This window comes from Sphaeramia orbicularis, chromosome 2 (assembly GCF_902148855.1).
Source record: "Sphaeramia orbicularis chromosome 2, fSphaOr1.1, whole genome shotgun sequence".
NCBI lineage: Eukaryota > Metazoa > Chordata > Actinopteri > Kurtiformes > Apogonidae > Sphaeramia > Sphaeramia orbicularis.
The window spans coordinates 28,002,851-28,030,553 of record NC_043958.1 but is presented as its reverse complement, the minus strand read 5'-3'; the positions used below and the strand labels follow the sequence as shown (position 1 = coordinate 28,030,553).

The 27,703-nt window shown below is 38.8% G+C and overlaps 1 protein-coding gene across 3 annotated transcripts in view; it reads left to right on the top strand.

Moving 5' to 3' along the window:
• The window catches only part of hecw2b (HECT, C2 and WW domain containing E3 ubiquitin protein ligase 2b), a 63,584-nt gene that overhangs the window by 8,798 nt on the left and 27,083 nt on the right, over nt 1-27,703 (top strand). For 2 of the 3 annotated variants that reach the window (XM_030154700.1, XM_030154691.1), the window contains exons 1-5: nt 16,012-16,543; nt 22,906-23,013; nt 25,030-25,124; nt 25,776-25,851; nt 26,492-26,661. In XM_030154700.1, the coding sequence (XP_030010560.1) occupies nt 16,135-16,543; nt 22,906-23,013; nt 25,030-25,124; nt 25,776-25,851; nt 26,492-26,661 (858 nt within the window). In that variant the 5' untranslated portion in view covers nt 16,012-16,134. Of the gene's footprint in view, nt 1-16,011; nt 16,544-22,905; nt 23,014-25,029; nt 25,125-25,775; nt 25,852-26,491; nt 26,662-27,703 lie in introns of those variants that run through there. The other variant, XM_030154707.1, reaches the window with a different exon arrangement.

Sequence of the window (27,703 nt, the reverse complement as noted above, 5' to 3'; positions counted from 1 at the left end):
AAATGACATGCATTGAACTGGATTTATCTACTGTTAACGAAGCACAATTAGTTGAATCACAATGTCAGTGTTGGGATTTTATATTCGTATCTATCTATCGATCGATCGATCGATCGATCGCTCAATCGATCTATCTATCTATCTATCTATCTATCTATCTATCTATCTATCTATCTATCTATAACTATTATCTTTTTCGTACTAGTTTATACTTATATATTTGAGTTGAATAAATACTGAAATGATCAGTAATCTGCAGTATTCTTGACAAACCCAAATAGACCTTTTTTGCCAAGTGGTGCACTCTGAACCATGAGCTAATTTTCATTTGCAGTTACTAGGCAGTTGGGCTGCGCAATTAATCAAATCACAATCATAGTTACAACATTATATAATCCCTAAAGACTACAATTTAATGGTCCAGATTTAGGAGGATTTAGGATCATCTAATTGCAGAAATGGGGAATAAAATAAACACAACCCCTGCATTCACTAGTCCATGTATTTTCCCTAAAGACCAAGTCACAACAATTGCAATTGCACGATACTAAAAAGAAGGATTCATTGCTATTAAATAGTAACAAAACATACAGTGTGTCAACTTTTTTCTTGATGTCCAATCAACAGCCACCGGAGGCACCAATAAAATGGAAAAGTGGTACTTGTTCCTCAAGTAGCTTACTGGAAAAATGCTGAATGGTTTTCTAGTTCTGATCTGGAAACAAACATAGAATAGAATAGAATATAATAGAATAGAATAGAATAGAATGTGTTCATTGTCACTGTAACAAGTACAAGTGCCATCCAATCTGTACATCATATATAAAATTAATATAAAACTCACAAATAAAAGCAGCTAAAAATATGCAGGTATAAAACAAGCAGAAACCCAACACTCACACACAAGCATACATTCTGTTATTGCTCTGATCTCTTATGAAACATATTGCACATAAAATGTGTTTTTCAGTATTGAGTGTGGTGACTGCAGTTGGATACAAACTGTTTTTGATTCTGTTTGACCTTGTCCTAATTGTTCTGTAACATCTGCCTGGCATCTTAATAATATTGACAACACTTCATATTATAAGTATATTACTATATTACATTTATATCATAAGCACTTCATATTATCAAAAGGAAGACTTTAGGGCAGCTGAACTAACAGAGCGAATATACACTGAATTATTTGAGTTGGTTTCAGTGTCAGCTCTGTACATTTCTAACCTAAACCTGGGACTACTCGTCCAGTAAGTAAACTTTGAGGTTGTGTAACGTCGCAGCTCCCTCTCTCGCTTAACTGAAAGGCGTTTTGTCCTGAGCGGTGACTGGTGCGAGGTTTGGGTGCATAGCTAATGTGGAACGTTTAGCTGTAAAACGCCTCCTTGTAGAGGTCAGGGGTCGTCTCACTCAGTTCATGTGAAACGGCAAACACAGAGGAAAGCAGGAGGAGGAGAGGGGGCGGTGTTAAAGAGAGTGAGGGGTGATGGGAAAATGGAGAGCTGAGGTTTCGTTAAAGGTCAGGTATTAATAGCTCAGGCTTATCGGTTAACCTTGAATGCAGAACTGAATGCCAAATATAAATTAAATGAAATTGTAGCTGCTAGAACGGATGCCATGGGTCATGTATTACTGAGATACTGTTGGTCGTGTAGGTTCTAATTAGTTTAGCTTCTCTGTGTGGCCACATCAATCACACCAGTTAGAGAAAGTAAAGTGGGTTTTACCATCACAACAATAACTAAAGATGGCCAAAATACTGGATTCAGCAAAAACGTATTCATTACCTCCGCCAAGGAGGTTATGTTTTTGCCAGGGTTTGTTTGTTTGTTTGTTTGTTTGTTTGTTTGTCTGTCCGTTAGTGTGCAACATAACTCAAAAAGTTATGGACAGATTTTGATGAAATTTTCAGGGTTTGTTGGAAATGGGATAAGGAAGAAATGATTAAATTTTGGTGGTGATCGGGGGTGGGGGGGGCCCACGAGGGGGGGGGGGGGGTGCAGACCAGAAAATTTCATCAAAATCTGTCCATAACTTTTTGAGTTATGTTGCACACTAACGGACAGACAAACAGACAGACAGACAAACCCTGGCAAAAACATAACCTCCTTGGCATGGGGGGGCCCACGGGGGGGCCACTGATCAGCCTTGGCAGAGGTCTGCGCTCTCCAAGTGCTTCTAGTTTATTTTGATTTCTGATTCAGGCCAAATACCACATTTACGTGTAGGTGAAAGATATTCTACTTCCAAAACATTACACATAAAACTGACCCCCAATCTGGAAAAGCAATTTTTTATTTAACGTTGGCAAAAAGTGCCAGTAACTTCTTTATTTAGTGTAGAGGTGAATAGGAAACTGATTTATTAAAAAGTCAGCCGCATATTAATTGATGACTTTGAAGATTAGTTTCAATCAGGCAGTCTTTTTTTTTTTTAAATCTCATTTGAAGTAGAAAAGATAGAAAAAGATGAACTGCGATGAACTGGCGAAATGTCCAGGGTGTACCCCGCCTTCGCCCGTAAGTAGCTGGGATAGGCTCCAAGCGACCCCCGTGACCCTAGTGAGGATAAAGTGGGTTCATATAATGAATGAATGAATGAATGAATGAATGAAGACAGAAAAAGAAAACTTGCAAAGAAGTATCGGGAACAAAATGGTGCTTCTATTAAGAGAAAAATACAGTGTCATAATTGAGTGGAAGCCATGGAACATCATCATTTACTCTGATTTCTTCTCCTTCTTCTTCTTTTTATAATTATCATTATTAGTATTATTATTATTACTATTAGAGGAAACTAGAATTAAGACAAAAATGTAAATATTCTTCATTTAAGAAGTTGTGGAAGTGGTTTCCCTCTTAACCCATAAAGACCCAAACAGCCACTGGCGACCAAAAGCATCTACTGATCTAAAATGTTTAATACCTGTTGATCCACTAATCCTGTCAATACATGTAAATAATTGATGGAAAATGCAGTTTGTCATCTTTTCATGATCAGATATGACCCATTTGGACGTTCAGAGGCTCCATAGTGAACATGGAAACAGTCATCTTCTATAATACTGGTTCACCAGTAAAACCAATGGAGTTGGATCAATGACAGTGGATGGACACACTTATTTTTATGTTCACTTAGTGATATCTTTGCTGAAAAAGTCACTTTTTCTTCACTTTTCTCTGTTTCTGATATAATAACCCTCAACTTTAATCTGAGCTTTGATAAACATCTACATGATCAGTGAATTAATGGAGTAATATTTTGCTTTTTTAAATGGAAATGGCATCTTAAAACATTTCCCTGTGGTCTACATAAACTGTAAATGCTATACTTGGGTCTGAATTCTTCATTAATTCAACTCCACAGGTCCATCTTCAACCCTATTTCTGACTAAGGACACCAGAAAGGTGGTTTTGAGCACTGGCCCTTTAAATGCAAATGAGCCACTTCACACCCCACCCCCTCCAGGTTGCTGACAGTGCTTTCTGTCCCGTTCAGCCACTTGTGTTCATTAATACAACCAACAACTGAACATTTTAGGTTATCGACTTGAAGTTTGGACATTCAGTTTTTACTACAGCCACTGCTGCTGATAAACAGTTGTGGGGTACTTGGAGAAATGTCGTGACCTAACTAGTTATAAAACATAACAAATTAAGAAGGAATTGAAACGGGTTGTAGAAATCCACTTGATTTTTGCCGGAATGAATATGAAGATAGCTTTGCAGCACCTGGAGGGCTCAAATTCTAACTTTTTGAACGATTAGGGTCCAAATACACAAATAAAAGTACCAAAGACTAATAAAAGTGGGTTTAGCTAAATATAACCCCTTTAAATATAGGAAAATATCTAATTTACAAAAGAAAAAAAATGCAAACTGAAGAGGATAATATTGCAATCAATGGTGATAAATCACTTAAGAAAGATTAAATATAGAGAAAAATCCATTTAGGAACTGCCACAAAAGTAGCACTGGGTCTTTATGAGTTAAAAGAATGAAAACAACCTTGTTCTTCTGGGATATTTTAGTTTGTTTTTGTGTAAATCTTCATATTACCTGAAAAAATCTTCCCAAGAAAAACACAGAATGTATTATCCTACAATTAGATGATTTTTATGATGGAAACAAGGCTTTTTCAGTGTTTTTGCTGTGTAATTAGTGTTTTATTTTGACAGCAGGCTGCTGAGTGTACATTTTCTGGACAGCTGGGTGGAAACATGGCTGCAGAGGAAGGCGACCAGTGCAGCCGGACTCCAGCTGCAGAATGAGGCGTGTGGTAATACAGCGGATTAGGGAAGGCATTCTGTCACCAGTAAATCCCCCCCCCACCCCCCGACCACATTCTCTGTTTTAATCCTGCTGCTGGATCAAGGACACTTACCTCCACAGACTTTCACGTGCATCAGTGTGCATGTACGTTTTTGATTAGTTTTCTGAAGACAGGAAAGGCCAGAGTGTGTGTGAACTGGGTTTTCATTATTGAGTGTGTTGAGTTTTTGGAGTGTTTACTGAGAAACAGCGACTGAAGTGTGTGTGAGTGTGCTCTAATTCATTACTTGTAGGCATTCATTAGATTTAGGGGGACTGTGTGTGAGTTATTGAAGCACAAGTGACTCTAAACTCCCCCGGCTCAGCACTTAGCTCTGACCTGAGCTATTTATACAACCCTGTCCAGATGTGTAGCTGTGAATGTGTGTTGTTGTACACACATCACTGTTGGTTTGACTGTATAAGAAGCAGGATACATTTAGTCAGGTTTCAAGCGTAAAATATGTTTTTTAATAAAGTGAATTTGTTTCTTATGTTTTGCTGTGTAGTCACAGGGCAATTCATCACAGGATCACACATTAAAGCTTTCTTGCTGTTTTTGTAGCATTTTTCTCAATAGAGCTCCCCCTACAGTTTGGAAGTACATATTCACTGTGGTGAAACCCACACCTAACCCCCCCCCCCAACCATGTTGGTTTGTTTTCCACAAAATCGGTTTCCCTTTTACATTACAGAGCAGTCTAATGTAAAAGTCTGATGGAAATGACACTACCAAATGTTCTGGTCATGGAATGACCAGTTTTTGGGGCGTTTTACAAGACTTTGAGATAGAAGAAAGTCACTAATGTTGAGCGAGGCACTTAAGTGTCCAGGCCAGTTGTTATGCCAGTCACTATTCAGGTGAAACTAATTAGACATGGGTCATATAATGAACTATATACATGTGACAAAAACTAGATTTAACTAACAAAATTCTGTGGCTAGTAATAAAAATGCACTCCTGAGGCAGAGACAAAGGACGAACTAGTAAACTGAACAAACAAACACCTACGTGACACAAACAAGCAGGATTACTAGTGAGTTGCCCTGGGCCAGTTAATACACAGTAATAACGTGTCCTACCATAACTATGCAGACGACACTCAGGTTTACATCTCGCTGACAGCAGGTGAACATGGGCCTGTGGACTCATTCTGTGACTGCCTCCAACAGATCACTGTGTGGATGCAAAACAACTTTCTCCAGCTAAATTCAGACAAGACTGAAGTCGTTGTCTTTGGCCCACAAAAACCCAGAGAAAGTGTCAGCAGTCATCTGGAAACTGTTACTCTAAAAGCTAAAAACCAGGTTAGAAATCTAGGCGTAATAATGGACTCAGACCTAAGCTTTAACAGCCACATTAAATCAATTCCATCATCAGCCTTTTACCATCTCCAAAACATTGCCAGAATCAAAGGTTTACTGTCTAAACCAGATTTAGAGAGACGTATCCATGCATTTATCTCTAGCAGGTTAGACTACAGTAACGGCCTTCTCACTGGACTCTCAAAACGAGCTGTAAGACAGCTGCAGTACATCCAGAACGCTGCTGCTGGAGTCCTGACTAGAACCAGGAAGTACGACCATATTAGTCCTGTGCTCAGATCTCTGCACTGGCTTTCTGTCGCTCAGAATAGACTTTAAAACAGCTCTGCTCGTTTATAAGTCTCTCCATGGTCTAGCACCAAAGTACATCTCTGACATGTTGGTCCCATATGAACCATCTCGGACCCTGAGAACCTCAGGGACTGGTCTTTTGCTGGTGCCCAGAGTCAGGACTAAACAGGGTGAAGCTGCGTTTCAGTTCTATGTGTTTCAGTTCTATGTGTTTCAGTTCTATGCAGCTAAACTCTGGAACAGTCTTCCTGATGATGTGAGACAGACCTCTACTGTGACAATGTTTAAGTCCAGGCTGAAAACAGCTGTTCAACTGTGCATAGAACAACTGAAAGGGTTCTGTCTGCACTCTGACCTTTTACTTTGTTTTAATTGATTATTATTTATGTTTTATTGATTATGTTTTAATTATAATTGTGCATTTTTAACCTGCCTCTTTTCCATTTATGTAAAGCACTGTGAATTGCCCTGTGTATGAATTGTGCTATACAAATAAATCTGCCTTGTTTTGCCTAGTGAGTATGCGAACATCTGCGCTAGCTAGCGAGCATCCAGGCATTATTCATAAAATGAGTTCATAAATGAGTAAACACTGTTACAACCCACAGCAATCATCAAGAGCACAAATCGACTGAAATACATAGTGTATAGAGAATTTATCTGAGCCATACTTACAAGTACAACAGCAACAACGCATTCTCCCCCTAACAAGCCATTTAACCACCACAGTTACTTTGAACCTGTTTAATTAAGGTAAAAAATCTTGCATAGCTGTGCTTTAATAATAGATACTGTATGAATACATTGTACCCTAACACACATTAGGGCAGATCAAATGAATGCCCTGCATGTACTACTTGTGTAAAAACTTAAAGGTTGGTGGAAAAAAATGAAGATTCATATCATTTAGTGAATGAAAGTATTCTCACTCAGAAGGCAAAAGATCAAATTTGGATTAATTAAAAGATGCATAAAGACAAAATGTATAACACATAACAAGACAAAAATGGTGTAAAAGACACAAAACAAACACGACAACAAAATTATATCAGTATGCAAAAGTTTAATATTGTTTCGGCCTTTCGTCCATATGACACCAGCGTTGTTTGTGCCGAAATGTTTTTTTTGTTTTGGAGAACAGGTCCCAGAGCAGAAAAATCTCTCAACACCGTCCTCATGTTGCCATATGGATAGGCAAAACACCACTTTTAGGAAACAATGGTGCCATAGTACCACGTGACCAGAAGAAGAAAACCCCAGATGTAACCTCATGTGCATGCTCACTGCATTCTTCAGTTATTTTAGTGTATCCTGTGGATCTGTCTGTGTTTGCGTACAGCGCCACATATAGGTGTGGCATATGTATTACACCATTTTTAATCGTTTTCCCATTTCCACCAGGACGCAGATATTTCTTGAAACAATACGTGTATGGACGTGAAATTTTTAGAATCCACACAAGAAAAATACCATAGGCATTGTTGTCTGGACGTAGCCAAAAATTACTTAGAAAAAGCAACATGACTAAAACGGAAGACACAACGAGAGGCAGATACACACCATGAGGAAAACAAAGTAACTGAAAATATTTAAAATAATGTAAAATATTGAGAATGTCACCTTTGTTATTATAGTTATACCAGACTGACATTTTAGTCATTGTTCACTTTCTCTCTGAAATGATTGAAAACAGAAAAAAAAAACTCTAAAAAAGAATGAATGGAAATAAATTATAAGTTAATGTTCATATTTTAACCATCCTATTGTTTCCTCTCCTCCATGTTTGTCAGTGAGAGCTTCAAGCAGATGTCCTGCATCTGTGTGGATGGATGTGAAGTGACCAAATGATGAAGGGCATACTTTAAAGAGTGTGATTTGCACTATGATAAGAATGATATGTCATCATACACAGTCACTGGTTGTTAGTTCCCTGCTGCTGATGATGATAGAGGGCTGCTGCAGACAGTAAATACCTATTTGGGCAACTGTGCATGAGTTTATACCATGTACCCAATTATTATGTAAGTGAGTATTTAGACCATATGATAATTTTTATGTATATTTTCCAACTCCAAACTATATAAATTCAATTTATTATTGGAATAAATCATTCTCAGGTGGTGTATGTCAGTATAATAAGAGGGTGTGGCCCAAAATGATTACCACCCTATATTAATATGTACAGGCTTTATCATTAGAGATGTAACTAATGATGAAAAGTCAAAAGTGGTAAAATATAATTCAGATAGATGAAACATTCCTGAAATAGCTAAACTATAAAAACATGACCAGATTATTACATGTTTTGTTGTAAATAGTGAACAGAATTAGAAAAAAATTGAAAAGATGCCAATTTACTGCAAAAGTTTAAAGGAGAATCACGCAGGAAGTTCCCAGGAATCCATTGTCCTCCAGTACCGCTTTATTCTACAACTAAAACCTACCTGGAGTGTCCAGAAGTATGAGATGTTCAATGTTCAGCTACATGTTCAAGGACAGAAAGGCTGAACTCTGACCTCCACTGAACAAAACATATAATCTGAAACATCAAGACAGGGCCAAGACATGTGAAGACATATTGTTCAAAGGTTTTATGGACTGATCAGATCAGAGAAACTCTTGATGGACCAGTTAAATGGGCCCAAGGCTGCATCAGTATCACAAGAGCTCCACTTCAACTCAGGTGCCATCAAGGTGACGGTGGGGCGCTGCTATGGGTGGTATTATTAAAGAAGAGCTAATTGGATCTTTTTGGGTCCACCTAGGTCAAGATGTACTCAGAAACAACTCCCAAACCTACTGTCAGTTTTTAGAAGACACTTTCTTCATAAGCAGTGATACAGGAAAAAGTCTGTGTTTTTCAAGAAGAGCACAATTTTTATGAGCAACATTACTCCATCACATACTCCATGGCATGGCTTAACCAGTAAAGATGAAATAATAATGACATGGCACCTTCTTCACCCCATGTAAACACTATTGGTTACAGTTTTTTTATGTCAAAAATCTGTATTTTTTAAATTTTGAGTTGTATTATTCTCACAGATGAAAACAAAGAAGTGAGATGGGGATTGTTTGTCATTTAATTGCATAATTCTGTACACTAATAGTTGCCCAATAATAGTGTCTGCATAGATATTGTTCTAGGAAAGCCAAAACTTCACTTTTACTTTCTTAAATATTCAGGTTTATTACCTCCGCCAAGGAGGTTATGTTTTTGCCAGGGTTTGTTTGTTTGTTTGTTTGTTTGTTTGTTTGTTTGTTTGTTTGTTTGTTTGTTTGTTTGTTTGTTTGTTTGTTTGTCTGTCCGTTAGTGTGCAACATAACTCAAAAAGTTATGGACAGATTTGGATGAAATTTTCTGGTCTGCACCCCCTCCCCGTGGGCCCCCCCACCCCTGATCACCACCAAAATTTAATCATTTCTTCCTTATCCCATTTCCAACAAACCCTGAAAATTTCATCAAAATCTGTACATAACTTTTTGAGTTATGTTGCACACTAATGGACAGACAAACAGACAGACAAACAAACAAACAAACCCTGGCAAAAACATAACCTCCTTGGCGTGGGGGGACCCACGGGGGGGGGGCCACTGATCAGCCTTGGTGGAGGTCTGTGCTCTCCGAGTGCTTCTAGTTATAAATGAGAACTGGTTCTCAACTGACCTACCTGGTTAAATAAAGGTTAAATAAATTAAATAAATACATAAAACCTGTGAAGGTGATCATCACTTGCTCTGAACCAGTGGGAAAAAATCAAGAAATCCCAAAATTAAGACAGCTTCTAGAGAAAATCTATGTTTTGCAAAAATACTGGGATGGATTGAATTAAAAGCTACACAAAAAAAGTCTTGGCATGACTCAAGGAGAGACCTGTATGAATCACGGACAGTCAGTACTATTCCTTACTTTGTCTGAATTTTACTTTGTATATATGGTATTCATCTCCTACAGTGTAGGTTATCAGTCACTGCAGCTTTCACACGGTGCGACAGACTGTTATTTCCTGCTTTCCAGTTCCTGTGAGGAAGAGTTTCCACTGTGTTTTGTGTAGTCTCTGTGGAACAAGAAGTGACAAGTGTGGAAATGTTGTGACATAAAGATTTGGAGATCTGTGTTCATATGTGATCCAATTCAGGATTTAGCCAATTTTAGACTTTTGTGTGGCAAAGTTCATCTTTAAAGTCAAGGTATTATGAAAATAACAAGATAGCAATTAGTGATTTTTATTTTAACCTGGAAATACAGAACACACAAATAAAATCTATTTTTACAGGAGAAATGTGCTCTTATGTGTGCAGGATGTAGACAGGTGTTTGACTCTAGAACGTCTGTCTTTATTACACACAGTTTCTCTTTCTTTTCTTTCTTTTGTTTTCGTTTGTACACCTCTCTCCCCTTCTTGGTCTCTATCATCTCTGTGTTGCATGGAGCTTATTTTCAACCCCCCATGGATGGTGTTCATTCAATATGTGTCCAAATGGCAAGAACGACAGGGAGACGGACAGGGAAAGGAAAGACTGGGGGTAGGGACAGAGCAGCGGTCAATCAGTAGGACTGACGTGACCAGTGTGGAAGCTGTGACCGGTCACCATGGCAACAAAGCATGTGTGCATGGAAGAGAGAGCGAGAGACATGGGGTAATTGAGACAAAGAAAACAGAGGAAGAAAATGAAATGGAGAGGAAGAGTGTGTGTGATGTTTGTAAGAACATTTGAACTAGTCCACACCTTCAGATGGCTGCTCAGTGTTGGCTTTTGGGGTAAAGGCCAAGGTTACCCACTCAGTTGTGATGGTTAAAGTTGGGATGAGAGCCCACAGAATGCATTATATCAGTGAGCATCCCACCACAATGTTTTGTCTAATGCTGTTAAAAAACAAACAAACAAAAAGCTAAAATCAACACTGACATTAAAGGTGGGGTCCGAGATGTTTTCCTGGGGCATTTTTTACTATATTGCTTAAAATCCCCTTCACACCGATTGCAACTAATTAATTAAATGCTCAAACACAAAAATTCAGTCACCTGTGGAATGGACAGGACTAAAAAAACACCATCCAATCATTTTGAGCACCCGCTGGGAATGATTGAATGGTGATATGTCTATCAAACTCAAATGCCATTTGCCCCCCCCCCCCGCATATACCCCTCTTTGAGCGTGAATCATGCGTTCTCAGAAACTTGTAGTGCTTGTACAGGAAATGAAGCCAGAGCCAGAGCTTGGCTATATTAGTTATAGTAGGATGGAAAGTCCACCGGCAAACTGTTTGTCACTAACATAAATCACAAGGAAATGTAACGTTCACATTGGTATGAACTGGGGCTGTTCTTTAAGAGCGGAGGTGTTGGAGGAGACTGAATGAGGTATGCATGGATCCGCGAGCCGAGAGCTGGGGCCGGTGCTGTAGCCGGCGTTGGAGCCGGAGCCTCAGCCTCAGCCTCAGCCAGCGTCAGGGCCGTAGCCGGTGTTAAAGCCCGAGGCGGGGCCGTACGGGGACGGAGCCGGAGCCTCAGTCAGCGAATTGTTGCTGTGCAGTGCTCGTGAACCCACGGGAACAAGCATTGCGTGTGCCAGTACTCTGGAGGCGTGGCTTTGGAGGGATGTCTGAAGAAAGGGGTCTGGACTTTTGAATTGAGTATTTTCAAAATGTAGCTTACTCGAACTGTTTTTCTAAGATATCGCACCGCACCTTTAACACCAAATCAGTTTTAAACAAGTGGTGCCAGGCACACCAAACCCCACCCCTCGCACGTATTGTAGCTTATTTTGGCATCGATCCAGCTGATGTCATTATGTCTATGCATGTGCTGATGTCAGTATATCAATTACCTCTATATACAGGGTGGGGAAGCAAAATTTACAATGAACATGTAGTTGTTTTTTCTCAGCAGGCACTACGTCAATTGTTTTGAAACCAAACATATACTGATGTCATAATCATACCTAACACTATTATCCATACCTTTTCAGAAACTTTTGCCCATATGAGTAATCAGGAAAGCAAACGTCAAAGAGTGTGTGATTTGCTGAATGCACTCGTCACACCAAAGGAGATTTCCAAAATAGTTGGAGTGTCCATAAAGACTGTTTATAATGGAAAGAAGAGAATGACTATGAGCAAAACTATTACCAGAAAGTCTGGAAGATACTATTAAAGAAGAATGGGAGAAGTTGTCACCTGAATATTTGAGGAACACTTGCGCAAGTTTCAGGAAGCGTGTGAAGGCAGTTATGTCATTATTATGTCAGTTTTCTTGTGGCAAATAAATTCTCCTGACTTTCAATAAACTAATTGGTCATACACTGTCTTTCAATCCTTGCCTCAAAATATTGTAAATTTTGCTTCCCCACCCTGTATGTGCCAAGTTTGATGTAAATTGAAACAAAATTGATGTTGTCATAGACGTGAAATTTCGCCCATTATAAGTAAATGGGAAACAAAAAAGATTTTAAAAATTCCTTCAAAATTTTAACTTTGACCTACTTTTCCCAAAATGTAATGACATCTATTCTGGGTCACTGGCAATCTATAAACCCAAACTGGTATGAATTCAGCCAATACTTTTGCTGCTAAAGTGTTAACAAACAAACAAACCGAACCAAAAATAATACCCCTTGCCTCCCCTTTGGGGGGCGGGGTAAAAATTAAGTCACTAGTCACTTTTGCACGGAGATCCAGGAAAAAAGGCGAGATGATGATCCCACCTTTTTTCCGGAATCAAAGGGTCGGTGACGCAAGGCTCATTTTTAAATCCCCCTGGCGCAGGGAGACAGTAGGTGCATACGGAGGCACTAGCATGGACTCTGCGGCCCGGTGCAGCCTGCTTCGGGCTCCAGGTGAAAATGGCCCATAGCCACAGAATCACGCCAGTGCCTCCATATCATCAAAATGCACCTTGAGCAAGCGGTGTTCCTTTTACATAGCATTCTGCAATCATGATCCCACCTTTATCATGGCTCTGTTACTACCTCTAGAGATGTGATGAAGGTGGGACCAAATAATTCCACCATTTCATTTACACAGACGTCATTCCGGAATAAAGGCAAAATATTCCCACAACAGAAGTACTGTATTAAAGGGGCTAATGAAATCAGCATATTCACTGTACAGTGTATGAAATGAGCATTCATATTTATTTATTGTTCTGTTTTCTTCAGATAGAAAAAAAATATGTGCACAGACATAGAAAAACTAAAATAAATGGGTTGTAAAGGTTACTGTTTAGTGTGACCTTTGACCGCATGACGAGAGGCAGGACAAACAATAAGAAACATCTGACGTGTTGAAACCTGATATAAAAAATCTGAAATGAATGCCATAAATCTCTTATATTCTGAAGGAAAAGGGTTAGAGTCCTATTAAGTGCAAACAGAGGTCACACTAAAGTACAACCACTTTGATTTACAGAAGCAGTTTTTTGAAACATTTCTGAAACATTTGTTTTTACTGCTGTACATACGTCCCATACAGTATATTCAGACTGAATTTTAATGCAGAGACTGAGAAATGCATGTGTGATCTTTAGAACATTACCAAACCAACAAACCTAATGTTGGACGAGTACTTTATGATCATTGTTAAAGCCTTTACAAAGGAGGTGAGGCTGTTGTGGAGGGTGGTGTGACACACATTGATCTTTTTTTTACTTTGAGCTTGTAAGAGAAGAAGCATTTCTGTGTATTTTTATTGTGCATTTTCAGTTTGGCATTTGCATGTTCTCCCCCTGTCTGCGGGTTCTGTCAGGGTACATTGGCTTCCTCCTGCTGTCCAATGACATGCACTAATAAGTTAACTGGTCAATGAAATTCACTAATTAAGTGAATGGCTGTTGGTCAGTATATGTCAGCCCTGTAATGAACTGGTGTGTACCCATCCTTCACCCGTTGTTAGTTGGGAAAGGCTCCAGCACCCCTGCGACCCCCTTGAGGATTAAATGGGTCAGAAAAGGAATGAATGAATGAATTACAAAGAATTTGCACGTAGAGTCGCGGAAAAAATTATTAGACCATCAAAAGTCATCAAAAACAGTGGTTATGCAATCAAGTACTTACTGCTGTATGTATCATTTGATTAAAACAGACAGAAAAGAAAACATGGAATGCCTAAAAGTACTGTTTTTGTCAGTACAATGCCATAGATATCGATGTAAGAACTGAAGTGATTTTGGTTATTATCAAGAAAACACGGAAAATGGCTAGATATGAGCTCTGAAATTAAACTCTTATGAGCTATTTTTGTTGTTTTCATAATATTTGTCCAAACAAATCTACCTTTAGTTGTACCAGGCATTAAAATGAACAAGAAATTGAAAAAACAAGGCTGGTCTAATTATTTTTTCCGTGACTGTAAGTGGAAAAGATGTAAATCCATTAAATCTTGTAATATATAATAATTGTAATATGTAAGTATTATAATATAGAAATGCTAAATGCAGATAAGAGCAATAGAAACAACAAACAATTATCACAAGGTGTGGAAATGGAGAAAGAAATGAACATTGACCTTATGTCTATAAATTCTTAAAACAAAGGAGGTAGTGAGAGACTATAATAATACTGATAACCTACTGATTATGAATGCTACTAGATACTAATAACCTTACGTAATACTCAGAACACTTCAGTGCAGCAGTGTCACCAATTAACCAAAAAGATTAAAAACAAAACTGGGAAACAACTGTCAAAAACAACATAATACAGACAAATACAGAATTACATTGGAAACTAGAAGCACTCGGAGAGCGCAGACCTCCGCCAAGGCTGATCAGTGGCCCCCCCTGTGGGCCCCCCCACCCCCGATCACCACCAAAATTTAATCATTTCTTCCTTATCCCATTTACAACAAACCCTGAAAATTTCATCCAAATCTGTCCATAACTTTTTGAGTTATGTTGCACACTAACGGACAGACAGACAAACAAACAAACAGACAAACAGACAAACAAACAAACCCTGGCAAAAACATAACCTCCTTGGCGGAGGTAATAATTAACTTAGATAACTGTGATAAAAGAATTATAAAATTAACATTGAATCGTGAAAGTGGAATAAAAAGCACTACATGAAATATAACATTTAACCAGCAAACTATCAAATCATCATGATGCAGAACCAGCTTTTAATATTTGCAGTAGTAACAGTAGTAGATGGAAATGGCACTGATGATACCACTGCTCTGCACAATGTGGAACAAAAAAATAAGGAAAGAAAAGTTCGCACTGAAATAAAAAAATCCCCATAAAACTGAAAAGTCAAATCCAGGTGGGAGTCATTACTATTCAGTCCTAAGAAGAAAAAGTGTGATTAATTGCTGTTAATTGTGGTACATTTCCAGACTAGATGGACAGCCCAAGTCTTTCCCTTCGTCCCATTCCTCACTGTTTCTCTCTTTCTCCTTTAGGTGGTCAACCCCTCCACTCTCCTCCTCCCTGTGGACCATAGGATCGCCCTCTCATCACCCTCTCCCATCCGGACAGACGAGCAGAAGGATTCCCGGACTGCCTTTTTACCCCTCCCTCCTCTCCTTCCTTTCATCTCCCGCCTTTTCCCTTTTTTCGTAATGGCTCCGTGGATTATTAGCACAGCGCTGCTCTGCCGTTGACACCTAGGAATGTGAATGTGTGAAAATGAACAGATGTAGCGGGGTGTTGAGGATGATAAAACAACGATCAACTACCTGACATACATGACTGATCTAAAGGGAAGAACCTAGCGAAGTTCTGAAGTGCCTTGCTCAAGGGAATGTCAGCAGGGCCAAAGAGGAGGCTATTTTTGTTGTAAAGGTGCCTTGGACGGTGCACTTGTGTCATTCATTCATTTGTGTTTTCATCCCTTTCTCCATTTTTCTTCACTCCATCTTCCTCTTTGTCACTTTTCCACTAAAGGACCTTCGTGTCTCTTTCCTCCTCTTCCTCCTCTTCTTCCTCCACCCCCTCCTCCCTCTTTGCTTTCCTTCTCTCCACCCCCCCACCTGACCTCCACCATTCGCCCCTCCCTCACAACGGCAGTCCTCCCCCCCCGCCCCCGTCCCCAGCCATCCTCCCCTTCCACCTCCTCCGCCCCTTCCTCCCCTCACCATCACCATCTTCACCACCACCACCCTCACTCCCACCATCACCATCACCACCACCCACTCTCCTCCTCCTCCTCTCCCCCTCGCTTCTCACCTCCACCCTTCTCCGCCTCCCCTCCTTCAGCACTAACCATGGCGACAGCTGCCACCGCCTCCTCCTCTTCATCCTCCCCATCATCCTCCTCATCAGCCAACGGTAGTGCCCGGGAGCACCTGCTAGCGGTGCGCCGCCGCAACCCACACACCCGACCGTACACTATCGGGCCTGACAACCTTCGCAGTCTGTCAGCTCAGGGCGGAGTCAGCGCCTCCACTTCCTCATCCTCCTCTTCCTCCACCATGCCATCAGGGGTCCAGCAGGAAGGGGCAGGGGTGGGGCTACAACGGGCCAATAGCGACACAGACCTGGTGACATCAGACAGTCGCTCATCACTGACAGCGTCGACGTACCAGCTGACTCTAGGCCATGGCCACCTGGTCATCTTCTGGGATATCAAGGAGGAAGTAGATGCCACCGACTGGATCGGCCTGTATCACATCGGTGAGAAAACTCGTCTCCTTTATGGTCAGGAACCAAAGTTCTAGAAGAAGGGTGGGCAGTTAATTTTCTTCCGGGGCCACATGAGAAACTTTGACAGTTGTTAAGAACTGGACCAGTACACTTTCAGCTCTGCTCAATATATAAGCTGTCTGCTTAAAAACAGTAAAAGAAACAATACAATGATACAATGAAAATGTGGAGCACAGAATACAACCATTTAATGAATATTCACAAAAACATTTTCGAAAATGTGCAAAACCATTTCCACATTAACTTTACAAGAAAAATAATTAATGCATGTATGTTTGTTTGCACATCTCAGTTCCTTTACTTTTTCTTTACCTCTGACTTCAGTGAAAGAATACTTAGAAGTCCATGTCTTGTTAAAAACTCTGCGTTCTGAATCAATCTTTCTTTTTTTGGCTTTAGCTGACATCATGGGCTGAAACTGATCAACAAACCAATCAGTGCATAAGCCTTATGCAAAGTAGAGAAAGTACATTAATTTAGCAGATCCTTCAAAATAAAAGGAGTGCCGTTGTATTGGTAGCATCTATTACAATGATTTATATTTGCATTGATTTTTAATTTACCAATGACCTCATGTGGGCCAGTCAGGGTCAGTTGTTGGGCAGCATGTGGCCCACAGGCCGTACATTGCCCAGGTCTGCTCTAAAACCACAAAAAAACGAGTTCCTAAATGCTATAACTATTCTCACTGCAGACACGTCTCTGACCTGTCTGTTTGGGACCTAGCATTATTATTTTTTAATAACCATATGGTCATACATTTGTTGTATGCATTGCTATTTTATATTTATCATTCATGCTGAATAGAAAAAAGAAGAGTCAAAGAAGAGTCAATAAAATTCAAGTGATACACATCTTTAGCCTCCCTTTGCTGAAGTTTACAATAGATAATATAGTGATAACCTGCATTATGCTTAAAGATGTTATGCAGTTTGTATTTATCGTTTTGTTCTTTTTAAGAAATATAGTGTGGGTTTTTTTCTTGGTTACAGCCTCAGAACTAATCACAGCACAGATATCCAATAAATACTTAAGTGAATCTAAATAGAAGGTTCTAGCACAACTTCACCTACTTCCAAGGTGCATGGAGAAAGAGAAAACCTCTCTACAGGTCAAGCACAAATATTTGTACCCTATAAATTTGTGGTTCAAATGTGGCATTACCCTATCTTTATTTGGCTACTTCCCTGGTGTCTCTGCTAAGATGGTACAATAATTGGCCAGGAGACACCTATTCATATGCACAACCCATCTTTGTAGTTACTTTAGTGGTCGGTCAGTCCGTGAATGTACAGGATGGGTTGTTTCATTGTATTTTTTTCAGGTTTAATGTTTTATTTAAATCCAGTTGGTTATATATTTCCTGATGACCCTGATAAAGACCAGTCAAAATCAATATGTAATAGTAAAGCACCATTTTACTGCTCAGTGACTATTTTTACTTAATACTTGAAATAATTTTTATCTAATATTTTGAGTACATTTTGCTGTTGTTAGTGACATCCTTTGACTTTAAGTAAGGCTATGAATGCACAACCTTTACTTTTAGTGGGTCATTTTCACAATGTGGTGTTCTTGCTTTAACTATAGTAACAGAGCTCACTACACCTTCCACCACTAATTGACTAGTTCATGTTTCCGTCTGTCAGCTTGTATGTCTGTCTGTTCACACTTCCGTCCTCCGGTTCATCCATGTCTATGTTAAAAATCGCTGTAGGGAGATATTGAAGGGGCTGCAACTTGCAACTCATCTCCTCAAGGTTAGAGCATTACATCAGCCGTACTGCCACTACATTAACTGCCTAATGGATTGTGCGTGCGTGTGTGTGTGTGTGTGTGTGTGTGTGTGTGTGTGTGTGTGTGTGTGTGTGAGGGGTTGTGAAAGGAAGGGAGTATCTTACCATGATGAAAAGTGATGCTGACTCAGCATCAGTAGCATTTAAAAGCAGTGTGCGTCTTCTCATATTTCACTTCTCCAATCTGGTGAATGACAGCTGGGATGTGAAGTGCAACCTGTCTGTCCCTGCAGGAGTTTTCTGTAAATATCTGCCAAAAAAAGAAGGAAGGAAAACACATGCAGTCTAAAAATGCGTATGACAAGTAAGTTTATTATCATAAAGCAGAGGTGACCCTGAAAATAGAGTAAATTGGAAAGGTGTACATTTCACTTTAACAGAAGAGATTAAAAGGAAAAGAGGAGCGGCACCTTCCTTTAAGGTCAGGGATGGTCATCTGTGGCCATGATAGCAATACTGGAAATATAGAAATATAGGCTACGGTGGTTTGATTAGGTCAGATCACCTCCTGGGCTCCTGCATGGTGAGGTGTTTCAGGCAGAGAACCTGGGGTGGGTGGGTGGGTGGATGGATGGAATACAATAAAGTTGTAGTAATTGTTAATTTTTTGCCTAATGTTGCTAAAAAACAAACAAACTACTAAGCACTGCAGCTCTAAAGGCGTTTCAGAAAAAGGCTTGTGTCAGACTTGCATTGTGGATAATTAATAAGTGGGTTTGTTTTGACCCTGATCAAACCATATCAATCAAAAAAGTTACCTCTTTACAAAGAAATAGATCAAACTGTGCTTCCTGTTTAGCAACATAAATAAAAGATTCCTTTTTTTCTTTTCAGTAGATAAAGAAATGCACATAATATTACACCCACTTTTGTCAAAGTTTTATACCAGTGTACACCTTGAAGTTAAGACCAGATGAGAATCACATAGAAGATGTGAGAAAGAAAAAAGATCAAACTAGATGAAAATTTAAAGTGAAAATTTTGTGAATGATGCAAACAGGTCAAACCACATACAGTAACAAATAACAAATAAAACAAACAAATAGTTCATGAAAGACAATGACACATGGTTTCATGATTTTTTGCTTCTTGTGCTTTTTTTAATCATATCAATGTAATGTTGTGATAGCTGGGTGAATTCAGACAAGTTTTTAGTTAGCAAAATGATAACACTTTAAACATTTTGTTCTGTAGCTGACAATGTGAATAAATTTGTAATAAAGACAACTGTATAACACAATAATATTTATTGTGGTATAAAATGTGATAAATTTCATTATTGTTATTTTCTCCTACTTGAAACTGTTGCATCCCCACTGTCTAGTTTTGTTGTGCTTTGTCGTGTAGAGGTGTGAAAGAGCAGCTTTCACATGGAGGGAAATACGCACAGTTTTACAAAAGCTGAGGTCATTTCACACCACAGGTGAACGATTATGTGTGTGAAAGAGAGTCCGTGTAAGCAGACTATCCTTTATCTGGGACAAAGATAGAGAAAGCCGGTGAAAGGCGATCTCTCCATCTCTCCACCGGCTCTGCAGCTCTCCGGTGGTATTGAACCGTGCAGGGGGATTTCTGGGGTTTTTCTCCCTAGGGGCGAGCACTGTTTCCAGCCTGGCTGTCGGCCATGCTCCCCTGGAGCCTGTCCTGTCTGAGGCTGAGTGTTGAATGGGGGTGTGTGTTACACCTAGATACTGTATTTATGATACTTGGATGATTGCAGGGTTATTAGGTCAGACAGATGTGTGTGTATGTGTGAGGAACGTTTATTTGCCGTCAGCCGTGGAGGTTTATTAACAGTGACCTGGTGTGACAGAGGGCAAGGCCTGGACAGTATATGTTAATGCATTTGTGTGTTTGTGCGTGGCTGACAGACATCAGCGCTGATCCATTAGGACACAGGCCATTTGTCATCCTTTACACAGGACATACACATAAATGTTTCATGGGTCTACAGACACAGACAGAAATGTGGTCTACGATCTCAGGCCTCAGTTTTCCTCTGGAAGCCGAATCCCCCTGTGTGGTGTATCTGTGTAACTAATCCTGCAACTATTACATCATGAATCAATTAGTTGATCAACAGAAATTAAATTAAAGCTGCAATTTGCATTCATTTTCATTACTGATTGGCCAGTTGACCACTTATATTTTCTGTTAATCAATACAAATACAACAACCCAACAGCTCAGTGGGTAAACCTAAAATGATGTTAAACTAAACAGACCACAAACAAACCTGGAAAAAAAAATCTAATATATAGACTGAGTGTGGTAACATGAACACTGATAATCCAATTATTATTCTATTATTCTGGACTGATGATATTCTAATTAGACAGATGTTATGTAAACAAAATATCCATCGGGCCTTTTTCTGAATGGACCATTTTTCCAATAAGACATGTGGGATACATCAATATTATACTGATTTTATAGGGATTCTTTGGACATGTTTACAACAGAAAGTAAATCTAGTTTGTGCATTTTATCACAGGCTCTGGTTGAGCTAAGGGAAAGACAAAGATCCTCTCTGGCTGAGATGGATACTCCAAAGAAAAGTCCAGGGTTCTGCTCAGAAGACAAGGTACACCTACAGTTAGATGTAATATCATCAGGTTTTACAAGCAAATATCAGTAACTGAGCTTTTCAAAAAAAAGATGTTTGAAGGAGCAAAAGAGGTAGGCTGAGTTTACAGAGTGGAGCATCTGCCATCAGTGGAGAACTAAAAAAAAAATCATTAGTTTAAATCAGGATATGCATGACTGCATGTGAACAGGAGCACAAACTGAAATAAAATGTACATAAAGGTGGGCACAGACTCTCTATAAGATGACTTTTATTTTTACTTGAAATGTCACTGAAACATAATTCTTATAATTTGTCATACCTTTTGTTGTGCTGCATGGTTGTTAAAAATACACATTTTTCTGATGTAAAATCCACATTTCTCTGAGTCTTTTCTTATAACACAATATATTTTGTTGTGTTTCACACCATTTTTTCTGGGGACTCACTTTTGTTAAATGTCACAAACTAGTTCAACCCAGTTCACAATATATTAGTAAACTGGACCAAAGAGAATTTTCATGGATTCTGTTCCTGCTATTTCCACATTCCTTTATAATAATAATTTAAACAGCCTTTTTGTGGAGAAATACATTTCAGTGTTTCAACATGTACATTTTTATCTAATAAGGAGAAGTGAAGATCAGACAAAATAAATGCATCTAGGCAGAGTTTACAGGCTCTTGATTTTTTTGCTCTTGCCTCTAAAACAAATGGATTACCCTTTAGCCCCTGACGTGTCTATGGTGAGCATTCCAAATGTATGATTTATTATAAATATTCATGAAAATTCAACTGTTTGCGCAATAAGAAAATTTTGAAAATGTGCTGATAGAATAGACCTTGGGCTTTCCATAGACTTCTGAGCATGCTCACTGCACCATCTGTGGAAAAGGGGGCAAAACACAGAGCAGTGAATGACACCGATTTGCTATAAAAAATAAACGTTTTTGGGTTTGTTTGTTTTTTACACATTTTTCTTATCATTTTTTGTTGTTTACAGTGTTGTGGTGATTTTTCTTCATTATTTTTACTGTGTTTTTACTGAGTTTTGACTGTGTAACTGCTTTTTGAAGTTCAACCAGATGTCAAAATGCAACTGGACTGATATAGATAAAAAGAGCCCCAAAACAAAAAACTACTGGGCCCAAATTCAAATCCTTGTTGTTCAGTGTGTTCCAGCTCACAGTTCATGTTCAGTAATCTTAAATCTCTTACTAATGTACATTCTGAGAGCCTTATTCAGTCCAAACCTGTCCAACTTTAATTCTTCTCTTTGTCTTTTTCTGCTATTCCACCCTGCCTTGACCCTAAATCACACAGTAAAGCAAAGCCACTGAAGAAAAAAAACACAAACACATACTCACAGCAGCTTTTATGACACTGAAACAGATGACAATTCACAGCCACACATTTACCTGGAATCATGTCTCAGGGGATAAAGGGTAATACACCTTACAACATCAGATATCTTGATGAAATGCCATTTTATTGTTGGTAATAAGATAAATACAGTTAAACTAATCAACTGACCACAGGGAATAAATCATAAGTCACAATTTGTGGGGAGATAAGTGACCTCCTAGTTCCTAAGACTGAGGGGAATTTTAGTGAAGAGAATGCTGTGGATTCTGCTGCTTTTTAGCCTTTACTCATTTTTCATTGTTATAGTAAATTGGTAAAAATTACTCCCCACATCCATGTGTCTGTGCCCTGTCGCATCTTTTCCTTATATGTTGCTGCTTCATTAACACAGGCGAGCAGTAGTGGTGTGTGTGTGTGTGTGTGTGTGTGTGTGTGTAATATGTGACCTTGCTTCAGGTCTTGTGTTGTTAATCATCTTTTACAGTGTCACTTCTAATAGCTTACTACTGTGGCCTAGATTACAGAATGTGTTGAGTGAATGTTGTGTGTTTTACAGATGAAACATGCATTACTGACCCTTTGGTTTTACGTGTTGTGTGTTTACAGATGAAACATGCGTGGCCAATGTATGGGACTCTAAGAACCGCGGCGTGAACGGCACTCAGAGGGGGCAGATCGTGTGGAGACTGGAGCCGGGACCTTACTTCATGGAGCGTAAGGGAACTTCCTGTGTTAATTGTGTTCATGTATTTTTAATGTTGTGGATAAAAATAAGGACGGAGAAGAGAAGTGGGGGCTCACAGAAAGCTTTAACGGACTCAGTAGTCCAGCTTTAATCAATTATACTTTAACAAGTGAAGTCAGATTAATTTCAGGCAGTATCGCTGTTTAGTGTAAAAGAGGACCTGTTATTTGATGGAGAAAAGGAATTTCACTAAAAGTTTTGTTTCTAAAAAGAATTTATAAACTGGGCATTCATTCATGATCAAGTAATTTAACCCGTAAAAACCCAAACAGCCACTGGCGACCAAAACCATCTACTGATCTAAAAGGTTTAATATTTAATAATCACTTTTTCTTCATTTTTCTCTGTTTCTGATATAATAACCCGCAACTTTAATCTGAGCCTTTATTAACATCTACATGATCAGCAAATTAAATACAGAAAAAGACATGATTTTCACTGAAAAATGCAAAATACAAAAGATAATATTGTAATAAAGGATGATAAATTACTGAAGAAAATTCATTTGGGAAGTGACATAAAAGTACCACTGGGTCTTTATGGGTTAATGTAACTATCGCCATGGGGGATCCACGGGTTCTAGATGTGGTAGTTTTTATGCTGTTGTGTATTCGTGCATGCTGTACCACATTTGTCCAACAGTCACCGCCAAAGCGTTCTGGCCATAGCAATGTGATTGTAGGACTATTGTACTCCAAAATTACTAATATCTCCCAAAATATTGGTCCTATTAACTTGCCGTTTTCGCTACTGTCTTCCTTGACCAAAAATACATAAATATGCCAAACTGCAGAAGTCAGCTCTTTCCGGATTTTGTGTGAATCCCCGGACACACACACCCACACACAATCATGAGCACAGAGGCCACTTGGCTTTTATAATATAGACAGAATAAATCCAAGTTTGTCTGAGTTAGATTTTCCAATTTTTGCAGAGATAGATTTAACCAGTAACAAGCTTAAACAATGGTTTGGATAATGTGAACTTGTGATCCAACTATTTAGCACAACTATTTCAAAATCTTAAATCTATTTTCAGTCACTGTTTGAGTTGCTAAACATAGCTCTCTGGTCTTAAGAACCCTCAAATCACAAATATTTAGATGTTTATTGTTGTAATAGATCGGGTTAAGCAAAATGTTCCTACCCAATGGGTTGATTTTTTTTTTTTTTTTTTTTGCATATTATCAGACAGTTTGGTTTTATTTGGCGTCTTCCTCACTGGGGAATATGGCAAGAGATGTTTCTTATGTATGAAGGAGCTTCTGGAAATTATCTACATATAGACAAATCATTTGAGGATTATAAATACACTAAGAAAGCGGGTTTCAGCTTTTGATATGTACTTTTGAAGGACCATGTTGGTCAACTTAAATTGTGGACATGATCGAACTAAAATCAGTTGATATTGGTATTTACCATGCTAAAGATCAAATAATTACTCCTTTTTTCTTTCTTTGTTTTTTGTTTTTTTTTAACACTTATTCGTGGTTTTATAAATTATCATTATTATTTTTATTTTATAAATGTATTGCAAAACATGCAGTGAGATAAAAATGACCAAAATAACTTCATCAAAGACGCACTTGAAAAAAAAAATGCCTGTAGTCTCTGATTTTGCATGGTTATTTATTGATTTGTTTGTTTGTTTGCTTAAAGAAAATGAATCAACATGAACAAAATAAACCTTGACGACAAAATGATCAATATCATTATTGTTTTGTCATCCAGCCCTCACTATGTTTGCAGTGTACAAACTAAAATAAGGACAGAGAAAAGAAGTGGATGTTCACAAAGAGCCTTAATATTTGTTTCAGGTTATTATACTTGAATAATGACTGAAGTCAGATTAATTTTTGGGCAATAAACTCTTCAGTGTAAAAGAAGCCTCACTTATATGTTCTCCTTTTAATTTATGTTGCATAATGAATATTATTAAGTATAGAATAAAATACTAAAGAATGAATGTGTATGATCTTTCTGCAGCAGAGACAAAGATCTGCTTTAAATACTATCACGGTGTAAGTGGAGCATTAAGAGCAACGACACCTTGTATCACCGTCAAGAACCCTGGAGTGCCGGTAAGTGTGTTTGCGTCTCATCTACAGCTCCCTCTGGTCCTCGCAGTCCTTTCTCTAATGAGGTTATGTCTTCATTCTATTTTATTTTCATCTTCACATTGTTTTCCCTTTTTTCTTTTTTCCTTCCCTCCTTTCCGCTGCTGCTCTGTGTGTAATTTGCACTGATATGAAACCGCCACATCCCTAATCCTGCCATCTGATTGGTTTCCAGAGGCCAGTGATCAGATTATCAGACGCAGATCCTCCTTCTTCTTCCACAAACACAGTGAATAAATAAACGTACATATTAGGTTCCACTTTGGCACAGATTGTTACAAGAGAAAAGCTCAAAGTCTGCATTGTTTTTATGATGTTAATTCATCCCATGCTACTGGGTTAGACACCCCATTAGGCGCCAGAAGTTTAATGGGTGACATAGCTTTGATTTTGTGCCAGCTTGGCAGGAAGACAGCAGTTTTGGTTACAGCGAGAGACAGCAGAGGATGAGGAGGATGTCACTGGGCTGTAAAGTGTTTGCTCCAGTTGAGTCAGTAGAAGAAGAAGAGGCAGTCGTCTTCAATCCACAGCTCAGCTGTCAGTTCTTTCTAGAAGTACGAATGGTAAGATATCTCGCTTTTCATACCTCTATCCTGTTTGCTGTTTCCTGATCAGGTGGGCAGTGAAGGCCAAGTGGAGGACCAATCAGGGACTGAGCACTGTCGGAAACTTGTCAGCTTCACTTTATCAGGTAAGGGAGGGATTTCTATAGAATCTCTCTACCCACTTTTTATCTTTTGTTTGATTCATATTTTATTTCAAAGGTTTATTATACATTAGTCTTGTATTCCAAACTGTCAACAGGGAGAGGTCATGAACCGGAACCCACTCACAGCTATAAAACTGCCAACAAATTAATCTCTGTAGCTCAAAGAATAAAGTCTAAAGCTCATCAGGTATTATGTTGTCATCAAGCTGTGTCCTTCAAACTAAAATTCAGTAAAAATAACACTGTTGTCTTCTTATCTTCATGAGGAAAGTGGAATAGTGCATACATCAATATTTGTACCAGAGATGATCATGCAATTGACAGTTACACTTAGTTTGAGAAGAAGCAAAACCTTCCAGTGAACAAAACTGAGTCATGTGGAACACCTTTGGAAATGTACTCTCATTGCATTTTGTACAGACTCGTATTTATTTTTTCAGCAACAGTTAAGCACAACTCTGTGATCTATTAATTAAAAAAATTTTTTATCATTGAATCCTGTTTAACAGCAGTTCCTAATCAACAGTGCTGTGCTTCTTGTTAAAACCCAATTTATCCTTAAAGAAGAAAAGAAAAAGAAAAGAAAACTCATCCCCTTACATATATGTCTTGTGTACATCAGACATCCGGGCGTTGGGCCTGAAGAAGGGCATGTTCTTCAACCCTGATCCTTACCTGAAGATGTCCATCCAGCCAGGGAAGAGGAGCGGACTCCCCAAGTTCACCCACCATGGCCAGGAGAGGCGGTCCTCCATCATAGCCAACACCACCAACCCTGTGTGGCACGGAGAGGTCAGCACCAGCATACGCTAAGTGTCAGCGCTAACATGCAAAAAATACTCACTTTTTGCAGAAAAAAGACTGGATTATTATTCAGCTGTTTATGTGGGAAATGAATAAGTAAATATTCCATTAATATTCCTGCTTACATGCAGCCATGTTTAGATTGCAACAGGATGTTTTCAGTTTCCCACTGGTGGCAGCGTCTCTGTCTCTTTCCTTCAGTCGTCTATTTGCCCTTATCCAAAACCATGTTGACATTTAAGTCTGTGATGCAGTGTCAAAATAGATCTCTTTCACCTTCCAACCAGATATTTGGACTTCTTTGGTCTTGCATCATGTTTGGATAAAACATGCATAATATATGCATGAATAATACACACCCACACACATACGTACATAACATACATGTTCCACATGTCGTAACCCTTTAACCCCTGACGTGTCTGTGGTGATCATTCGGAATGTACGATTTATTTAAAATATTTCTAAAAATTCAACCATTTGCTCAATAGGAAAAAATTCCAAACATGTTGATAGAAAAGACCTTGTCCTTTCCATAGACGTCTGAGCATGCTCGGTGCCCCCCCCCACACACCATGTGTGGAATGGGGGGAACATCTCAGAGCAGTGAGTGAGACCGACTTGATGTAAAACTTTTTTACACCATTTTCCTTGTTTTGTTTTTGTTTTTTGTTTTTACTTTTGTTTGTAGTGTTGTTGAGACTTTTTCTTTCTTTTTTTTTTTTTTATGAATTTATCTAGTTTTCAGTGTGTAACTGCTTTTTGGAGTTTAACCATGTGCCAAATAGCAGATGGACTGATTTAGAAAAAAAAGAGCCCCAAAACAAAAACTATAACGGTTGGCCTTCCCTGGGGATTTTATGGAGGGAACTGAAGACAAAACAGGACAAGAGTTTAACAGTAAGGTAGGAGTTCAGCCACTCATATCTGTCTGACTGGGAACACAAGAAGGGCTCATCGTAACCAAGAAAATGGAACACAACATTGGAAGACAGAGACATACCATGGTACTAACTAAGCAAATTGTCCT